The sequence below is a fragment of the Acomys minous genome (genome assembly GCF_964271855.1).
Source record: "Acomys minous genome assembly, chromosome: 16".
NCBI lineage: Eukaryota > Metazoa > Chordata > Mammalia > Rodentia > Muridae > Acomys > Acomys minous.
In genome coordinates, this window is record NC_140498.1 from 2,125,886 (window position 1) to 2,143,522 (window position 17,637).

General features: G+C 52.3%; 2 protein-coding genes across 7 annotated transcripts; one reads left to right on the forward strand and one right to left on the reverse strand.

The window, feature by feature from the left end:
* The first annotated feature begins 2,403 nt into the window (after positions 1 to 2,403).
* On the forward strand, positions 2,404 to 6,682 carry SLC16A13 (solute carrier family 16 member 13). Its single transcript, XM_084764103.1, has 4 exons — positions 2,404 to 3,012; positions 3,159 to 3,302; positions 4,078 to 4,815; positions 5,654 to 6,682. The coding sequence occupies exons 1-4, from the start codon at positions 2,814 to 2,816 to the stop codon at positions 5,857 to 5,859; spliced, it is 1,287 nt and encodes a 428-aa protein (XP_084620229.1). The 5' UTR covers positions 2,404 to 2,813; the 3' UTR covers positions 5,860 to 6,682.
* Positions 6,683 to 7,095: 413 nt separating this feature from the next.
* On the reverse strand, positions 7,096 to 10,327 carry SLC16A11 (solute carrier family 16 member 11). Of its 6 annotated transcripts, XM_084764097.1 has the most exons (7): positions 10,195 to 10,327; positions 9,657 to 9,845; positions 9,264 to 9,437; positions 8,817 to 9,163; positions 8,429 to 8,572; positions 7,474 to 8,241; positions 7,096 to 7,383 (listed from the first exon to the last, which is right to left on the reverse strand). In XM_084764097.1, the coding sequence occupies exons 4-7, from the start codon at positions 9,016 to 9,018 to the stop codon at positions 7,154 to 7,156; spliced, it is 1,344 nt and encodes a 447-aa protein (XP_084620223.1). In that variant the 5' UTR covers positions 9,019 to 9,163; positions 9,264 to 9,437; positions 9,657 to 9,845; positions 10,195 to 10,327; the 3' UTR covers positions 7,096 to 7,153. The 6 variants fall into 6 exon arrangements, with proteins under 6 accessions (XP_084620223.1, XP_084620225.1, XP_084620224.1 ...); XM_084764099.1 differs by lacking the exon at positions 10,195 to 10,327 and having other exon boundaries at positions 8,817 to 9,024; positions 9,657 to 10,025; XM_084764098.1 differs by lacking the exon at positions 10,195 to 10,327 and having other exon boundaries at positions 8,817 to 9,027; positions 9,657 to 10,024.
* Between the last annotated feature and the right edge of the window lie 7,310 nt (positions 10,328 to 17,637).

A 17,637-nucleotide genomic window follows, 5' to 3' on the forward strand; every position in this document is an offset into this window, starting at 1 on the left:
TGAGACAGAGTTTCTTTGTGTAGCCTTGGCTGTCCTGAACTCACATTACAGACCAGGCTGGCCTCGAACTCACGGTGATCCGCCTGCCTCTGCTTCCCAAGTGCTGGAATTAAAGGCGTGCACCAACACCACAGCCCGTCCAGACTTACTAATTTAACCCACTGGCAATTGTAAACAGTAGGAGTGCTCTTCCCAGTTTACAGATGAGGAGATAAAGCGAGAGGTTAAGTATCTTCACCATGGAGTAGTGATAAAGTCAGGACCAAGACTGTGACTTGATTCTAAAGATCTGAAGACTGGGCTCCGAGGCCTGAGAGTCCACTATTTTTCTATAACCGTTGGCATACCCCTAGTCTACTTACAATAAAACTGCGATTCCCATAGCATTAGGATTATTTTATTTTCCTTATATAAAACTAAGAAACTTACTATGGTTTGGTTTGGTTTTGCTTGGTGCAGAGGATCGAACCCAGGGACTTCCATGTTAGGCCTTGGGTTCAGGGAGGGGGCTTTTATAAATTAATTTATTATTGTGCTTGAGTGTATGATGTCTGTGTGTATATATCATGGCACGTGTGTGTGTGGAGGTTAGGGGACAACTCTGTCCATGGTTCTGTGGGTTTCTGGGATTGGACTTCGGTCACCAGGATCTTCGAGCAAGCACCTTGCCTGCTGAACCATCTCTCTAGCCCCTCTGGTTTTTTGAGACAGTCTTAAATAGCTCAGGCTGGCTTCAAACTTCCTTCTTTGCCTCCTAAGCACTGGAACAACAGGTGAATGCCAACACAGCAAAATTCAGCGTTTAGTTCCTTAAGACGAGGTCCCACTAAGTTGCCCAGGCTGCCCTTTACCTCATTCTGTAGCCCAGGCTAGCTTTGAGCTTGCCGCCCTCTTCCCTCAGTCTCTTAAACAGCTGGAGTTACAGACAGGCCTGTGCAATCAAACTTGGTTTGTATATTTATTTTTATGTTTATGAGTGTTTTTGCCTACGTGTACTTCAGTGACCCACATAGCTTCAGTGCCTGTGGAGGCCAAGGGTTGTCAGGTCCCCTGGAACAGGAGTTACAGGCCACTGTGGTGGCCATTTGTGCTCCTCTGAAAGAACAGCAAGTGCCCTCAACTGCCGAGCAATCTCTCCAGAACCTACAGTATGATTTTTTTTTTAATGGCTTTTAAAGACGGTTTCTCTGTGTAGCCTTGGCTGTCCTGGACTCGATTTGTAGACGAGGCTGGCCTCGAACTCACAGCGATTTGCCTGCCTGAGTGCTGGGGTTACAGGTGTGTGCCTCCGCGCCTGGCAACAGTTAAGATTTCGTAAAAGCGTAGCTTCTTATCCCATCCCCCCTCTCATTTGCCTCTTTCCCTTCTGGTCTGGGTATGAGTTCTGACCCCAAGGTTTCAGAGCCCTGGGGAGTCTGGGGTATAATAAGGGAACAGAAAAGCTCAAGCCATTGCCGTGATGAGGTCATGAGGGTGGTGGCAGTGCTTCCCGGGGCCCCTGGTTAGATAAGAGGCTGATTGCTCCAGTGACCAGGGTCATAGCTCCTCTCTTGAGTAGTTCATCATGAGATCAAAGCCTCGCTAGGAAATGGCCATTACTAGAAGGCCCTGGGGCGGGGGAGAGCTTCCAGCACAGCTGAGGAAAAGTTAGGTGCTGATGGAGGACGCTGGATGCTCTGACAGCCGCCTTTCCTCTCCCCAGTTATTTTTGGTTTTAGTGACCTGCAAGTTTCCTGTCAGGATAGAAATGGCCGGGACAAATTTTCATGACAGAAATGAACGCCAGGACTCCCAACAAACCATCACTCCTCGTGTCCTCCACTGTACCCCCCCCCCCCCCGTCCCCAGCCCTTAAACATAGCAGTACTGGGGATTGAACCCGGACCAACACAAAACTGTATATCCCTTTTAATTATTTAAAAAACTTGAGGCAGGGTCTAGCTCAATTGCCGCCGCTTGACCATGCCCTAGTCTCTGTCTCTGGAAGCAGCCAGAATCACTGGCTGCGTTTTCCTGTCTTCCCTCTCCCTCTGCCCCTCTCGAACTCAAGCTGTCTAGAATTTTCAGGGCTCTTCTAGCTGCCCTAGGTGCTCTATCGGTTTGTTTGAATCTTATCTCATAACCTATCCCTTCCTACCCACACTGTCTAGCAACTCCTGGATCCCTCACTAAACAAATAAGTCCCTGCCTGCCCGGGACCAGTTTATGCACCACCGGCCCTTAGATGCGAGTCTTGGAAATGTGAGTGAACGGTCGGAACCCACAGAAACCCTCGCGGTAGGTCCCCAGTCACGTGGGATCTATCGTCCCTGAAGCCCCTCCCTACGCATGCGCCCCTCTCTCACCGCAGGTCCAGAACAATGCTGTAAGCCCCGCCCAGCTCCTCCGGATCCACCCCTCTGGTCTGCAAACCTACATCCTAATTGGCGAGCTCAGCATTGGAAGTTGGCCCACTGGGCAGGTGCTGAGTCCTCAGAGATAACAAAATCGACAACCAGACAACCTCTGCTCAGGGTTGTAGCCCGTGCTGGGTTTTGTTCTCTGGCCTCTAAAGAAATCCCCTGGCCCAGGTCTGGATTCTTAGGTGTGGGCTAACCCGGCCTTGTGGCGGTGCCAGGTCCCAGCTCCAAGGCCTCTGGGGAAAGGCGCAGGCGCCTCACGCTTTTATCAGTAACTTCCTAGCGACCAGCCTTTGCTCAGCTCCGAGAGCGTTCTGCAGGGTGGGTGGGAGGGCCAAAGTAGGTGGGTTTAAAACCCAGGTCAGGCAGGGGGGGCGGGGCGGCCTTAGGGGCTGCAGCTTTCTTTCTTCTCGAATGGCGCGCAGGGCTGAGCCCCCTGACGGGGGCTGGGGATGGATGGTGGTGCTCTCAGCATTCTTCCAGGCGGCGCTGGTATTTGGGGTGCTCCGTTCCTTCGGTGTCTTCTTCGTGGAATTTGTGGCGGCGTTTGAGGAGCAGGCAGCCAGAGTCTCCTGGATCGCTTCCATTGGGATCGCGGTGCAGCAGTTTGGGAGTGAGTGCTGCGCCCGGGTGCGGTGGCCTGCCACCTTCGGAAAAGAGAAGCGATTTGGGGACCAGAAAGGGAAAAGGCAAAGGGTCGGGAGGACGCTGAGGGAGGACGGCGGAGACCACCTCGCAGAATCCATTCCAATTCCCCAGGCCCAATAGGCAGTGCCCTGAGCACGAAGTTGGGGCCCAGGCCTGTGGTGATGACTGGGGGCATCTTGGCCGCGCTTGGGATGCTGCTGGCGTCGTTTGCTACCTCCTTGACCCACCTGTACCTGAGTATCGGGCTGCTGTCAGGTGAGACCTCGGGCAAGGGCGGAAGTCCAAGGCCTGGGTCTTAAGCCGCTAGATTTTCGCCGCCTTCCACCTCTTTCCAAATGGGCTTAGAGAGAACCTGTGCCCCGAAGGGAATTCTTAAACGGAATGACTAAGTCAGAGATCATCCAGAAAGCACAAGCCCAAACCCATCGGGCTGGAGTGGAGACTTTCTTTTAAGATTGTTACCTTAAAAAAAATAACCACGAGCCTTTCAGTGATTGTCGATGATTATACACCTGGGCAAAGGAAGATTAGCACAGTCAGAAATTCCAAAGCTCTAGTTCTTGTCTTCCCAGATCCCATAAAACTGTGGTTCTCAACATGTGGGACGCGACTCCTCTGGGGGGTCTATCCACCCTTTCACAGATATTTACATTTTGTTCATAACACAATAGCAAAATTACAGTTATGGAGCGGTAGTGAAAATAATTTTAGGGTTGGTGGCAACAAACGAGGAGAGGAACTGTATTTTTTTAAAAAAGGGGCCACAGCTTTAGGAAGGTCAAGGACCGTTGCCATAAAGTGTAAACACCCCACTTCACAGATGAGGAGGCTGAGGCCCCCAACCCCCAGAGTTAGGAAAACACACAAGACCCTACAGCTAGAAAGTGTTAAAGCCGGCACTATAAAAACCCAGGTCTGTGGGAGTCAGAAGCAGGGGCTGCCACACCGCAAGACAGTGTTGGGATCGCTGGGTGTTCCGGGCACCTCCAAAGCCCACAGCGCCCCCAACCCTTGTTTTCCTTTTTGACAGGCTCCGGCTGGGCCCTGACCTTCACGCCGACCCTGGCCTGCCTCTCCCGTTACTTTTCTAAGCGGCGATCTCTGGCCACGGGGCTGGCCCTGACTGGAGTGGGCCTCTCCTCTTTCGCGTTTGCCCCCCTCTTCCAGTGGCTGATCAGCAACTATGCTTGGAGGGGGGCCCTTCTGCTAGTGTCTGCCCTCTCCCTACACCTGGTGGCCTGTGGTGCTCTCCTCCGCCCGCTTTCCCTGACTGAAGACACTGCTGTGGGTGGCCCTGGGGCCCAGATCGCCTCCCTCCTTCATCATGGTCCTTTCCTCCGTTACACTGTCGCCCTCACTCTGATCAACACTGGCTACTTCATCCCCTATGTCCATCTGGTGGCCCATCTGCAGGACCTGAGTTGGGACCCACTGCCTGCTGCCTTCTTACTCTCAGTGGCTGCTATCTCTGACCTCGTGGGGCGTGTGGCATCCGGTTGGCTGGGAGATGCAGTCCCAGGGCCTGTGGCGCGGCTTCTGATGCTTTGGACCACCCTGACTGGGGTGTCACTAGCCCTGTTCCCTGCGGCTCAGGCTCCCACAACCCTGGTGGTTCTGGCTGTGGCTTATGGCTTTACGTCAGGGGCCCTGACCCCCGTGGCCTTCTCCGTGCTTCCTGAACTGGTGGGGACTGGAAGGATTTACTGTGGCCTGGGACTGGTGCAGATGGTAGAGAGCATCGGGGGGCTGCTGGGAGCTCCTCTGTCAGGTAAGGGAAGTGGGGTTGCCAGCTGGGCCATGGATGCCATGTTGTGTCACTGGAGGAAGGGACTGTCCCCGCTATGGGAGATGTTAATAGCGCTCTATAGTATGTTACAGTACATAGCCTCCATAGCCGATCATAACAGCCCAGGGGACAGAACTCGGGTCTGAGAAGGTCTGAGTGGGAAAAACAGAGAGGGACTCAGTGAAAGGGCAGGCTGGGTTTTCAGAAGACCTGGCTTGACCTAACATGTTAGTGTCTTTTTTTTCCCCCCTTTGGCCCACTGGGCCCCTGCCCAAATGTCTGAAACATCTGGTTAAAGTTCTTGTGCTCAAGATGCCAGAACTTTCTGATCTTTAACACCTTCTTCTTTAAGCATTAACCGAAGGCCTAAGAGGACCACTATTGCCAGAACAAAACCCACAGACACGCTTGACTTAGCATGTCTCACGAAAACCTGCAGACTGGTGTGGAGATCTTTTTCCACAGGGGCGGGTGGCAGTTGAAAAGACATTTTGAGGCTGTTTAAGAAACTCCGGTTCCACCAGGCATGGTGGCGCACACCTTTAATCCTAGCTCTCGGGAGACAGAGGCAGGTGGATCTCTGTGAGTTCGAGGCCACCCTGGACTACAAAGTGAGTTCAGGACACGGAGAAACCCTGTCTCGAAAAACTGGGGGGAAAAAAAGAAAGAAAGAAACTCAAGTTCCATATTCTTCTAGTCCTACCCTGGGAGTCCCAGCTCTTCCAAGACAGCGGCTCTTCCTTAGCCCAAAATGGGTCTAAGCCATTAGCCCCAGTGCACGGATCACCCATGTGTCTTTCTTCTTCTCTCTTGGACCCAGGCTACCTCCGGGATGTGACAGGCAACTACACGGCTTCTTTTGTGGTGGCTGGGGCCTTCCTTCTCGCAGGAAGTGGAGTACTTGTCACCCTGCCCCGTTTCTTCTCCTGCAGCCCAGCTGCTACCTCCAGAGCCCAGAACCTTGTAATAGAGGCGCCGGGTACCAAAATCCCCCTGCCCCAGGAGGAGGGGCTGGGGGAGGACTGAATTGCGCTGGGAGCGGTGGTGGTGGTGAAAAGCCAGAGCTCGACAGCGCCAGGTCTTCGGCCTCATCAAGGTGTCCGCAGAAGCACAGTGCCTTAGGAGTCTTGATCTGCCCCCTCTGGGGCAGGCCCGGGGTTCCTGCAATTTATGTGCCAACCCTTTGTATTTTGTTGAGGACTCTCATGTCACCTTTGCTCTTTTCTGAAGGCTCCAGGAGATCTCACTCTACTGGGTTCTGAATCAAATCTGAAAATCAAAGGCCGAGAGTCTTCTCCTGTTCTCATATGTGATTTCTGGTGTCCCTTGGACACAAAACAAATAAGGAAAGTGGACAATAATTGTAACCTCAAAAAGGGAAAAATTAAGAGAAAGGCGTGTGTGTGTGGAAGAGGAGGCTTAGGAGCAGAAACTGGATTCGATCAAGCTGATGTCTGACCTAAGAGCCTGAACTTTTGAGACAGCCTTACGGTGTAGCCCAGGCTGCCTTTGAACCTGAGACCTGGCCTCCTCCCAAGGGCTGGGATCACAGGTGCATACAACTATACCCAGATGGATTTTTGTTTCTCTTAGGCTAACAAAGGCAGATAAAAATGCAAGAGAGAGTGTGGGGTTTGGAAGCTGGAAAGAAAGCCCGGCAGTGAAGAACACTTCCTGCTCTGCCAGCGTGCCAGCGTGCCAGCGTGCCAGCGTGCCTACACTGGGTGGCCCACAACCACCTACGGTCCAATTCCATGGAGCCCGATGTCCTCTTCTGGTTCCCATGGGCATCCACATTCATGTGGCGTACACACACACCATAAATAAATAAAAATTCTTTTTGAACTAGGCCTGGAGAGAGAGCTCAGCAGTTAAGACGGTTTGCTGCTCTTCCCGGTGACATGCTTGGCTCTTGGCATGTCACCAAGCAGCTCAGAAACTGCCTGTAACTCCATCTCCAAGAGATCTGCCCCCTCCACACACACACAAATAAATAAAATTTATTTTTAAAAAAATTAAGTATGAGGTTTACATATGCCCCCTAACAAATTGAAACTGACTAGCTGACAACTTCTCAAAGACCGTCTTAAGGCAAGGATTTGGGCAAAGGGAAACTGACTAGGCAGACAGACAGACATCCTCAGCCTCAGGGATAGGGTTAGGGCTGCTGGGGTCCTGTTGCTTTCAGCTACTGTTTGAGATGTCCTCTAAATAGGGATTTTCTTCAGGGACCTGGGCTGGCTAATGAAGCTTCCGAGAGAGTCAGATAAAAGCTCTTTATTAGGGAAGGCTAGAAGAAGAAAGTGGTCAACAAGTGAGGTCAACAAGTGATATCTCGGGTGGCATCAGGGCCCCCTGCGGAGAGCAGGGAGACTTGTGGAACTGGGAGCAGCTCCCCTCTCTCAGGGGGAGGGGTGGCTGGAGGGGAGGCTGGCCGGCAGGAGGGGAGGGCTCTGGGCAGCCCCAAGTAGATGAAGCTGCCCAAGAGGATGAAAGAGCTGCACACCAGGAAAGAGGCACTGAAGTCTCCTGTCTTATCCCGTAGGAAACCTGAGAGCAAGGGTAAAGGAAATTTTAGAGGCCTGGCATCCTAGGGGCAGAAGACGACGGTCTTGAGCTATCTACAGGCTCAGTCCTTACCTGACAGAGGAGGGCCCAGGAGTCCCCCGAGGCTCATCAGCATCATCACGAGACCTGTGGCCTGCACCACACCTCCAAGGCCCACCAGCCCCGGGAGCACACCGAAAACCAGCGGGGCGTAACTCCCGGCGCTCAGGCCGTAGGCCCCAGCAGCGGCCAGCAGGGGAGCCCCCCAACCCTCTTCCGTCTCCACAGTGGGCACTAGTCCCACTGCCAGTACCCCTAATCCAGTCAGAGACCCAAATACAACCAGAAGCCGTGGAAGGGGCACCCAGCCCTGGTCTGCCAGCCATCCGCTGACCAATCGGGCACTGGCATCTCCCACTGCAGCAACAGCCACCACCAACGCTGCCCCGTAACCCCCCATGCCCTGGTCTAAAGCGTGCGGACCCAAGTGCACGTAGGGGACGAAGTATCCGCCCCCAATCAAGGCTGTCCCCAAAGCGAAGACTGAAAAGGCCCGTCGCTTGAAGAGACCTAGGCCGAGGGCAGCTAGCGGGGTGCGAGGTGGAGCCAGGGGGTCACCAGAGAGAGCTAAGGGTCGAAGCAAGGCGCCACAGGGTGTGAGATGAAGGGTGACAGCGCCAAGGAGAAGCAACGCACCCCGCCAGCCAAAAGTATCAAGGAGGAACTGCAAGGCAGGTGCCAGGAGCAGCGAGGATGCCCCATTACCGGTGAGCGCCAACCCTACCGCCAAGACCCGACGGCGGGAGAAGTACCGAGAGAGGGTACCCAGGGCAGGGGCGAACACCAGGGCCCAGCCTGAGCCTGAAAATGGATACAACAGGATGAGGTCACGGATGGCTTTGCTAGCATTCCTTAGCCCCGCTTCTCCCCTGAGAGCGCACGTGGACATACAAACACACACAGCCCTGTTCGGCCCCCTTCCCCACAAGAAGCTCCTGTCCCCATTATCATCACCCCTGAAGCATACGGGGCACCCCATTCTTCTTACCAGCGAGGAGGCCCAGGCCGAGGTAGAGGTGCAGGAGGCTTTGGGCGAAAGCCGAGAAGACCAAGCCAAGCGAGGTTAGGACTCCCCCAACCATCACCACGGGGCGTGCCCCCCAGCGAGTGCTCAGGGCGCTGCCCACTGGGCCTAGAAGGGGGCGGAGTCAACGAAGACATGCCCCCGGGACTCCCCCCCCCAAACTATCTCCAACACTTCTCATTGGCTCTTTTGCCTGGCCTGGTAACTCCTTCCTTTGACCTCAAGACCCACTCTTCTAGGACTTGGTTACACCAGGTTGTCTGGTTATCGAGTCTGCTGTCTCCCATCACTACAATCATGTCCTCTCCACCCGGTGCCCGCCTCCCACCTCGGGGCGGGGGACCCCCCTCACTGGCTGCCTGCTGCACGGCCAAGGCCAGGGCGCTGACCCACGCAGTGTCCTGGGCGCTTCGTTCAAAGTGCTCCGCGAGGTCGGGGAGGGCAAGGCCCAGGGAGCGTAAGAGCCCGTAGGAGAGCCCGTTCACGGCGAATGCTGCGGCCGCCACCACCCAGCCCCAGCCCCCGTCCGGGGGTCCGGCCGGCTTGGGGGTCATCGCCGTCTGCTGGGGTGGGGAAACACCTGTGAATGAAGTCTCCACGCCTGGGCCTCCGCTAGGGAGCTGACGTCCCTGAGATCCAGCCTCGGGCTGCTCGCCCAGGGTGGGCACGTCGCCCGGAACATGGGCGCGGGAACCAGGCCTAGGGATAGAAGTCCTGGGTGCGCGTGAGGTCCCGGGATGGAGGACAGCAGGATTCCCCCAGGCCAGGGGCTCCTCCTTCCAAACCCCCTCTCTCTTACCCGACCTCTCCCGGCGCTGTGGGGTAGGGAAAGGGCGAAAGTGGATTCTGCCGGATTTTCTCCGCGCTTTGCAGGCAGGCAGGGTTCTGATAAGCAGCTAGCCAGTGCAGAGATGGAGCCCAACTTGGACCGGTTCTCTCGGTAAACAGAGATCACCACAGGGGCCCGAGCCACCTGGGACACGGGGTGGGGGTGAGTACCGAGGGCGGGGGAAAGCGAGACAGCCAATCCACCAAGCCTGGGCCGAGGCCTGACGCCGAGTCCCACGGGGATTGAATTAGCCACACACAACCCCCAGCCCTGGATAGGAAACCGCCAGGAATGAGTGTGCTTGGTGGCCGCGCCCCGCCTCTCCCCGCGCGGCTCGGCGCCTCGGGGCTCACGCCCACGCACCTGCAAACGGCTGCACACGCAAGAAGAGCCGGGTTGCAATCCCTGCCGGGCCGGCTGTCCACGCGTGAAAACAGCGGTGGTCTCTACAGCCTAAATGAGTTCTTCAGAGTCTCCGGTTTGTTGCGGATGATCCTGTGAACCTTCGACATCAAATACTGGCCTCCGACACACAATGCCAGCATGTCCTAGCTGGGAAACGAGAAGACTTCCCCCATTACCAAGACCGGTGATGTTCCAGGTCGTCTTCACGCACTTTGTCATTTCACCTTTACAATATCCCCCATGAAGATGACGCTACCTCCATTTTACAAACGGAGTAACTGGTGCAGAGGCAGGTGGATCGCTGTGAGTTCGAGGCCAGCCTGGTCTACAAAGCGAGTCCAGGACAGCCAAGGCTACACAGAGAAACCTTGTCCCCCCCCAAAACCAAACCAAACCAAAACATTAAAAAAAAATTTAAAAACCGCCAAAGAGAGAGCTTCAAAAAAATAAAAATAAAAAAAGAAAGTGGAAAGATTTGAATGTAGGTTTATCCTACCGTGAGCAGAGGCAGGGAGTACAGACCTAGGAGTGAGCCTGCAATAGCTGAGGGGAACTAGCCTGGAGACTGATTTGACCTTCCCTGGAAAGGGCAGAGGCTCTGCGGAGCCACAGTGCATAGGATTCTAAACCAAAGGTGGCTGGCAATAGATGAGATCTTTGCCACCAGAATCACTGAAGACTTAGGCTAGATTTAAAAAAAAAAAAGCAAAGTAAGAATTCAGAGTGCTTTTCTTGAAGACTTTAACGAGCATCCTTCTTTAAGGATCGCTGTTGCTGTACTTCAGCCATTGGACTGATAGGTGTGTTCTTTGGTTTAATCATTAAGCAATGCCACTGAAATTTCCGCAGTTTGCAGGTTGAGGCCTGTATCAATCAACAGCCACAGGATGGCAGTGTTTCCTAATTGATGAGAAAGTATCTGCCTGGAAAGGGAAGAAAAATAGCTGCAAAATTTGGAAGCTGAAGATTAAAGAGTGTAGACAGTGGTGGCGCACACCTTTAATCCCAGCACTGGGGAGGCAGAGGCAGGCAGATCTCTGTGAGTCGAGGCCAGCCTGGTCTACAAAGTGAGTCCAGGACAGCCAAGGCTACACAGAGAAACCCTGTCTTGAAAACCAAAAACCAAGAGTGTAGACAGACTTTCCTCAGCACACCATCATGTGTGTGTGTGTATGTGTGTGTGTGTGTGTGTGTTTTTTTTTTTTACCCTGCTGGTGTCCTAGAACAGCAGACCAGTGAAGGCTGAGCCCTGCTAAAACACACACTTTAGGAAAGTGGCCCCACTGGTTTCCCCAGTCAAGAGTTGCTTTTGTGAAAGCCACTGGAGCCTGCAGGCACTCAAGCCACGAGCGAGCAGGGAACAGCTGGCTTCCTGAGAGGACTGGTCAGGACTGCAAGTGGAACCAGGCCAACCGAAAGGAACCACTCTCTCCCCGGTGAAGTAAATACGCAGGCAGGGAGGAGACCGGAAGGCTGCAAGCCCCAGAGCCTGGGATGGCTGGTTGTGCAAGGACACTCTCCTCTTCCTCAGCATGTTCTTAGCCAGAGTTGTGTGACGTTCATGCACGTAGCACGCAACACGGCGCTGGAGAAACGGACCCCCAACAAGGCTTGCGCAACTTGACCTTCAGCTCTGTCGCTTTAGCCATCTGATTGCAAACAAATGTCTATTTCCTCATTTTTTTGTTTGTTTGTTTTTTAAACGGTTATAATAATAGTTACCTGATAGGGTTGTTATAAGGATTACGTTCATCATGGTGTACGCATGTGTAAGTAAGAGGCTTAGAACAGTGTCCAAACATGATATGCGATAGCCCCTTGGTCATCACCGTAACTCGGGGGAACTTGACCGGGCTCTGCAGCTTCACTTCCCCTTGCTGTGTCTACTTCAGACTCAAAACTGACCTAGTAAATTCAAGGTCAGAGAGCCACATCAACCCCGTGACTCTCTGTAGAATCACATGGGCTGTAAAGCATGAACCTGTATGAGAAAATTAAATAGAAATCGTGACTTCTTTTCTTTTTTGAGAGGGACGGGGCTTATGAAGCCCAGGCTGACCCCCAAGTTCACGATGTAGCCAAGAATGACTTTGAACGTCTGCTACCTCCCACACGCTGAGATAACACACTTGAATCAGGATGTAGTCCGACATCTGGCCATATTTCCTTCCAAGAAAAATGCACAACCATGTGCCTTGTCAAAAGTTCTGTCCACGGAGCTGGAGAGATGGCTCAGAGGTTGAGAGCACTGACTGCTCTTCCAAAGGTCCTGAGTTCAATTCCCAGCAACCAGGTGGGGCTCATAACCATCTATAATGTGATCTGATGCCCTCTTCTGGCCTGCAGGTGTACATGCAGGCAGAGCACTGTGTATAGATCTTTAAAAAAAAAAAAAGTTCTGTCCACTGTGAAGATTTCCCTTCACACAGAGACTGGAATTCTGCAGCTGTCTACTTCCAGGTGGTGCCTGTACAGCATGTAAAACATCTGTAAATCAGCACCTTGTCTTCTCTTCCTTAGTCAACAAACCATAAAGCACACCCCATGATGTGCTTGGGGGCAGAAGGCATTGTAAAAGGAATAGGAACCAGAGGCATCTGGGCACGTGTGGTAGGGGGAAGATATACAACCGTGGCTCAACTGTCTGCCTAGAAAGAATTCATATAAGGGAGGAATTGCAACATGAAAAAGATGTTTGGGTTCTATGCTTTTCAATAGCTCTTCCTCCTCTTCCTCCTCCTCCTCCTCCTCTTCTTTTGGGGAGGGGGATGGTTTGAGACAGAGTTTCTCTGTGTAGCCTTGGCTGTCTTGGACTTATTTTGTAGAGCAGGCTGGCTTTGAACTCACAGAGATCCGACTGCCTCTGCCTCCTTAGTGCTGGGATTACAGGCTGGTGCCACCATGCTCGGCTACTTCAATAGCCTCTTAATTGATAGGAAATGTGTGTGGGGGGGGAAGTATTGGCTTGCTGTTTCTTGCGGGGGGGGGGGATATAGGGGAAAGAGAATACAAGTTAGATCTGTGTTAAATAGCTTCTCCTGCAATCCAAAAACTTGGAACCCATGAGAACAATCTGACTGTGGAGAAAGAGAGAGACAGAGAGAGACAGAGGGTATAACACAGGATATACCCTTCAAGCCCAATCTTTAATACAGATGGAGGGAAAATCCATGATTCAGCAAGCAGGTACAGACCTTTATACTGGTTCAGTGCAGAAAAATCACAATACTCAGAGACCCACCCCCACATCCCACATCGAGGCCTGCTTTAACTGGAAAAAACCTGCTTTAACTGGAAAGGACTTGATATGAGACACAGGGGTTGGTGGCATCAGTCTGAATGCCCTGGAGGCAGAGAAACTGAGTAACACAGCTGCCCCTTCATCCTTGACTCAAAGATTGTGTGTCTGAGACAATGTGAGAGAAATAGGTCCTGTTAGGGACATTTGGCTGTTACTGGCTGAGTCTCGGGGACTGCAAGATAATGGAGGAAGGGCGAACATTATTGGGGGAACTGGGCGCGGGAGAGGCAGTGTTTGTGGCTAAGGTCCCCCGACCTGGTAGGGCTGTGTGCACAGGCCAGTTAGGAAAGAAGTGAATGCAGCTAGGACCTCGCGTCTGGCACAGGCCCTTGGTGCTTTTGCTGAGCCCTGCGGTAGGCTGTTTTCTTTACAAGACAGGAAAAGAGTTGTTGGATCTGAGTGATGTTTTCTGGTGGGTAAATCATGTCCATAAAATGCTAAAGCAAGCAATGCGGCGGAGGCGATGGGGGTGGGGTGAAGGGTGGGCCAGACACAGAGCTTTTCCAGGTCACTCAAAAGCAAACGTGGTAAGATTTTTGTAGAGTTGGGAGTCCCTAGCGGGTAAGCTGTCAGAAAGCCAAAGCCTGTGCTGGTGAGCCTCCCAGGGTGGGGTAAAAGGAGTGACAGACAGAACAGTAAATGTGAAACAGTAAGTTCTTTCCAGGGGTGGGCAATTATCCAGCCAGAGGATGCTGTCTGCATTTCTTCCCCGAGGGTAGAGGTTGCTCAGAAATGGCCTTGAGAGCCCCTACCCGAGACTGACTATTGTCACTGCCTTTGGGTGCATGCCAGCGCTCGAAGACTTTAAGACGCTATTGCTGAAGACACCACACACTTTAGTTGCAAGATAGGGAGAAATCGGGTTGGAATTGAAACTCAGAGCTCCTTCCTGTCTCAAGGGCTTTTGCGGTGCCAGGGGCGCTATGCAGGCTGCTGGGGGTGGGGTCGTCATCCACAGTCTTGTGTGGTTGTAGGCAAGCCGAACACCCGTGCCCACTAGGAAATCATGGCACAACTGTTACAAGCGCAACCAGCTGCTTTCTGGGTTGGATTTAAGGCCCACTGTACAAAAACAGAAACATACTAGGTATTATAAAAAAAAAACAAACAAACCCAGCAGAGGAGTTACTGCTGTTGTTTTCTGAAATGGATATGATATGCCTGTGCCTGTGTGTGTGTGCACATACTTGTGCATGCGTGTGTGTGTGTGTGTGTGTGTGTGTTTATAGGTATCTCTCATGCTTGTCACTAGGCTTAAAAATAAGGATACATGCATGAATAATATATGCCTTTCCTCTCCTAGCCCCCACAATCAAATCAGAGAAATAGTCACAGGAAGGGAATCTCAGCACAAGGATAAAGAAAAACACTCTGTGGAGTGGCCCACGGGAGGAGCTGGACTGACTCAGTAGCTTGGGCCTGCTTGGAGGCTCCACAGAAGAGGGTCCCTTAAGCGAGGCCTTGAAGGGTGAGTAGGAGTTTTCCAGATGAATGTGGCTGGTAGGGGGCATTCCAGGCAGTTGGCAAAACTTGTAGAAAACTGAGAAGGCATGGAAGTAACTTGGCATTTTGTTTGCAGTGCTGTAAAAAGTTGCCGTGTAGGGCAGTGACGTAGGGCAGTCTTGGGGCAGGGTCCTGTCTGGAAAGCCTTGAGGCCACACAGAAGAGTGCAGATGCTTTCTGGGAGATATTTTCCCCTAGTTTTATTGAAGGAAGAAGACATTAAAGTGGGAAGCAGGGTCAGAGTGGTGAGGAGAATCTAGTGGAGAGGCGTTTACACAGGAGAGACTTTCTCAAAGCGTCACGCTTAATGCGGAAAATTCAGGGGGAATTTTACTTTGGTGAATAATAGGAAACTAATGTTTGTGCATTGTCCCATTTCTTCAAGAAAAAGAAAACACTCTGGGAGGCTGTATACGTTTGTTCAAAGGTTTTATTGCCCTGGCAGGCTGCCATTAAGGGTGACAGATCCATAGACGGAGCAGGAGGACAGAGGGGCTCCTCTGGGAAGTCTCCCCAGACCACGCCTACACCAAATCTTCCTACAGGGGTGTTTCTCAATCTTCCTAATGCTGCCTTTAGCACAGTTCTTCATGTTGGGTCAGCCCCAACCGTAACATTTTTACTACTACTTTATAACTGTAATTTTGCTACTTTTATGAGTTGAATGCAAATACCTGTATTTTCTGATGGTTTTAGGTGACTCCTGTGAAAAAGCCATTTGGCCCTCAAAAGGGCACTCAACCCACAGGTTGAGAACCCCTGGCCTACTGTATTTGTTGGTTTGTTTGAGGTAGAATCTTTTTCGGTAACTAAGGCTGCTCTGAAGCTCACTGTGTAGCACAGGCTGGCCTTGAACTGGTGATCCTCCTGCCTCAGCCTCCGTGTGTTGGGGTTACTGCTATCATCAGCAGGCACTGGCTTGGCCTCTGCCAGGATGCTTCTAGCTGCCTGAAAACTGTCTGGTTTTGGCTTCGGCTCCTCACTGCCCCCCATGTTATGTTGTTCCTACACTATGAGGCCTTGGAAACTGGACCTCAAATTTTTAATCTCTGGGTCTTTCACATCCAAAGGTGGTAAAGGTGAATGGCGGGTTGCTGGATGAGTGAGTGGATGCATTGCCTAAAGTGGCACAGCATGGCGCAATACCGACAGGCCTGCCCACGTAGAGAAAACACAGAGGTGAGGGAGGAGCCAGATAAGGGCTTTAGAAAAGCCATAGAGACGATCAAGGGCTGTATAGACATTATTTTTGAGGACACAGGATCTAGGAGCATGGCTATATTAGTGAACTCTAAAGTGGTTTTTTAGCAGGGCATGGTGGCGCACACCTTTAATCCCAGAACCCAGGAGGCAGAGGCAGGCTGATCTCTGTGAGTTAGAGACCAGCCTGGCCTACAAAGTGAGCCCAGGACAGCCAAGGGTATACAGAGAAAGCCTGCCTTAAAAACCAATGAAATAAAATAAAACAAAATAGCTTTTATAGAAGGCCCATGAACTCTTATGGCCTTCTGCCTGCTACCTCTGTGAAGCCCTGTGCCCCACCCCCACCCCCGGCTCTCCCTGTGGGCATGTATGGGGGTGGGGAGAGCAGTCTGCAAAGGTGGCTAGGACGGTGAGAGCTGTCCACAGGAAACACTGCTGTTTGAGGAGGTCAAAAAACACGAGTCTTTGTAGCATCCAGTCAGCTAATCTTGGGCTTTCAAAATTTAGCAGCTGTGCCTCCCACCCTCACTCCCCAGTCTCCACCCCCTTCCCCCAACTCACCCAGTGACCAGGCCACAGGAAGTCGGCACAGAATTCAGAGTTCAGATGCACACCCTGCAAAAGAGCATGACCCGGGAAGGAGGTAAGGACGTATTGGCCCAGATCTGAGGTTCAGGGCCAGAGGACCACTGCTGTGATGCGATAAGGATGCAGGGAGACTGCGGGGCCACTGTGCACAGGAACAGTCTGCTGGGTGCCTTCGTGAACTGGCTTGTGGGTCTCGAGTTGTTGGGGGTGTTCTTGTTGGATTGGCCAACGCCTATGCTGGGCTGGGAGTCCTGCCCCAACATGAACACCTCTCAGCTCTGCTACCAAATCTGTCACCATTGCCTCTTCTAATCCAGCCCCATCTGTTCCCTCTGTCACCTCCCCCCACCACACACACACACACACACACACACACACACACACACACACACACACTTCCCACTCCTCTTAACATGCTAATGGTTTGTATGAAGGGACTGTGCCCTGAGGTCTCTGTGAAAATAGTGTCTACCCCAGCTTTGCTTATTTGGATTACTTTGGTTCTAGGACGTCAGTGTTCGTGTCAGATTGTTAAAACTCCATGGACAGGCTTAGAGAGACCGCTCAGTGCTCTTGCAGGGGACTCAGGTGCCCAGCACCCACATCAAGCAGCTCACAGCCACGTAGAACTCTCATTCCAGGAGGTCAGACGCCATCTCCTGGCCTCTCCAGGCATCTGCATGCACACATGCGGTAAGCTCACACATAAACTCACACAGGCACTCACACATACACATATAAATAAATATTTTAATAAACCCATAGATATAAACTCTAGCACAGTTAAGGAAGAAAATGGTTGGTTACACCGTAGTGTAAAAGTCACAGAACAGCAAAGAAGGCTGTAGAACTAAGTTTGGATGGACAGGACTGCCACAAGCCTAAATGGGCTGCTGAGCCACCTCTAGGACAGTAGGTGTCACTGCTATCAGCCTTCTGCAAACGCTGAGTCTAGCGGCTTTTGCTGCTCGGCTTTTTGGTGCAGGAGCTCCCAAATTCAAGTTCAAAGCCATGGTCCAGGCCTCTGCAGCCTTAGCCCTGTGTTTTCATCCTCGCTTGACAGAGCACCAGGAAAGCAAACAGCTGGTGTTTGCAGTGTCTGCAGATAGCCAGGTTCTGCCTCCCATCACAAATAGTAAGGTAGAGCCGCACCCAGAAGCGCACACCTGTCCTCCCAGCGGCTCTGGAGGCTGAGGTGGGAGAACCAGTTAAGTCCAGAGTTTAGGGCCACAGTAAGCAACACAGCAAGATCTTTTCTCTGAAAAGTGAGTGAATTAAAAACATGCAGCTGGGGGCTAGAGAGATGGCTCAATGGTTAAGAGCCGTGCCTGCTCTTCCAGAGGT

Excerpts from the sequence above, each read along its gene's own strand:
- SLC16A11 (XM_084764097.1), bottom strand. The coding sequence starts at position 9,018 with ATGACCCCCAAGCCGGCCGGACCCCCGGACGGGGGCTGGGGCTGGGTG. Across the intron at positions 8,573-8,816 it reads GGCCGTGCAGCAGGCAGCCA|GCCCAGTGGGCAGCGCCCTG; the intron begins GTGAGGGGGGTC and ends GCCCCCTTCTAG. Across the intron at positions 7,384-7,473 it reads CCTGGGCCCTCCTCTGTCAG|GTTTCCTACGGGATAAGACA; the intron begins GTAAGGACTGAG and ends CCTTGCTCTCAG.
- SLC16A13 (XM_084764103.1), top strand. The coding sequence starts at position 2,814 with ATGGCGCGCAGGGCTGAGCCCCCTGACGGGGGCTGGGGATGGATGGTG. Across the intron at positions 3,013-3,158 it reads CGCGGTGCAGCAGTTTGGGA|GCCCAATAGGCAGTGCCCTG; the intron begins GTGAGTGCTGCG and ends CCAATTCCCCAG. Across the intron at positions 3,303-4,077 it reads GAGTATCGGGCTGCTGTCAG|GCTCCGGCTGGGCCCTGACC; the intron begins GTGAGACCTCGG and ends CCTTTTTGACAG.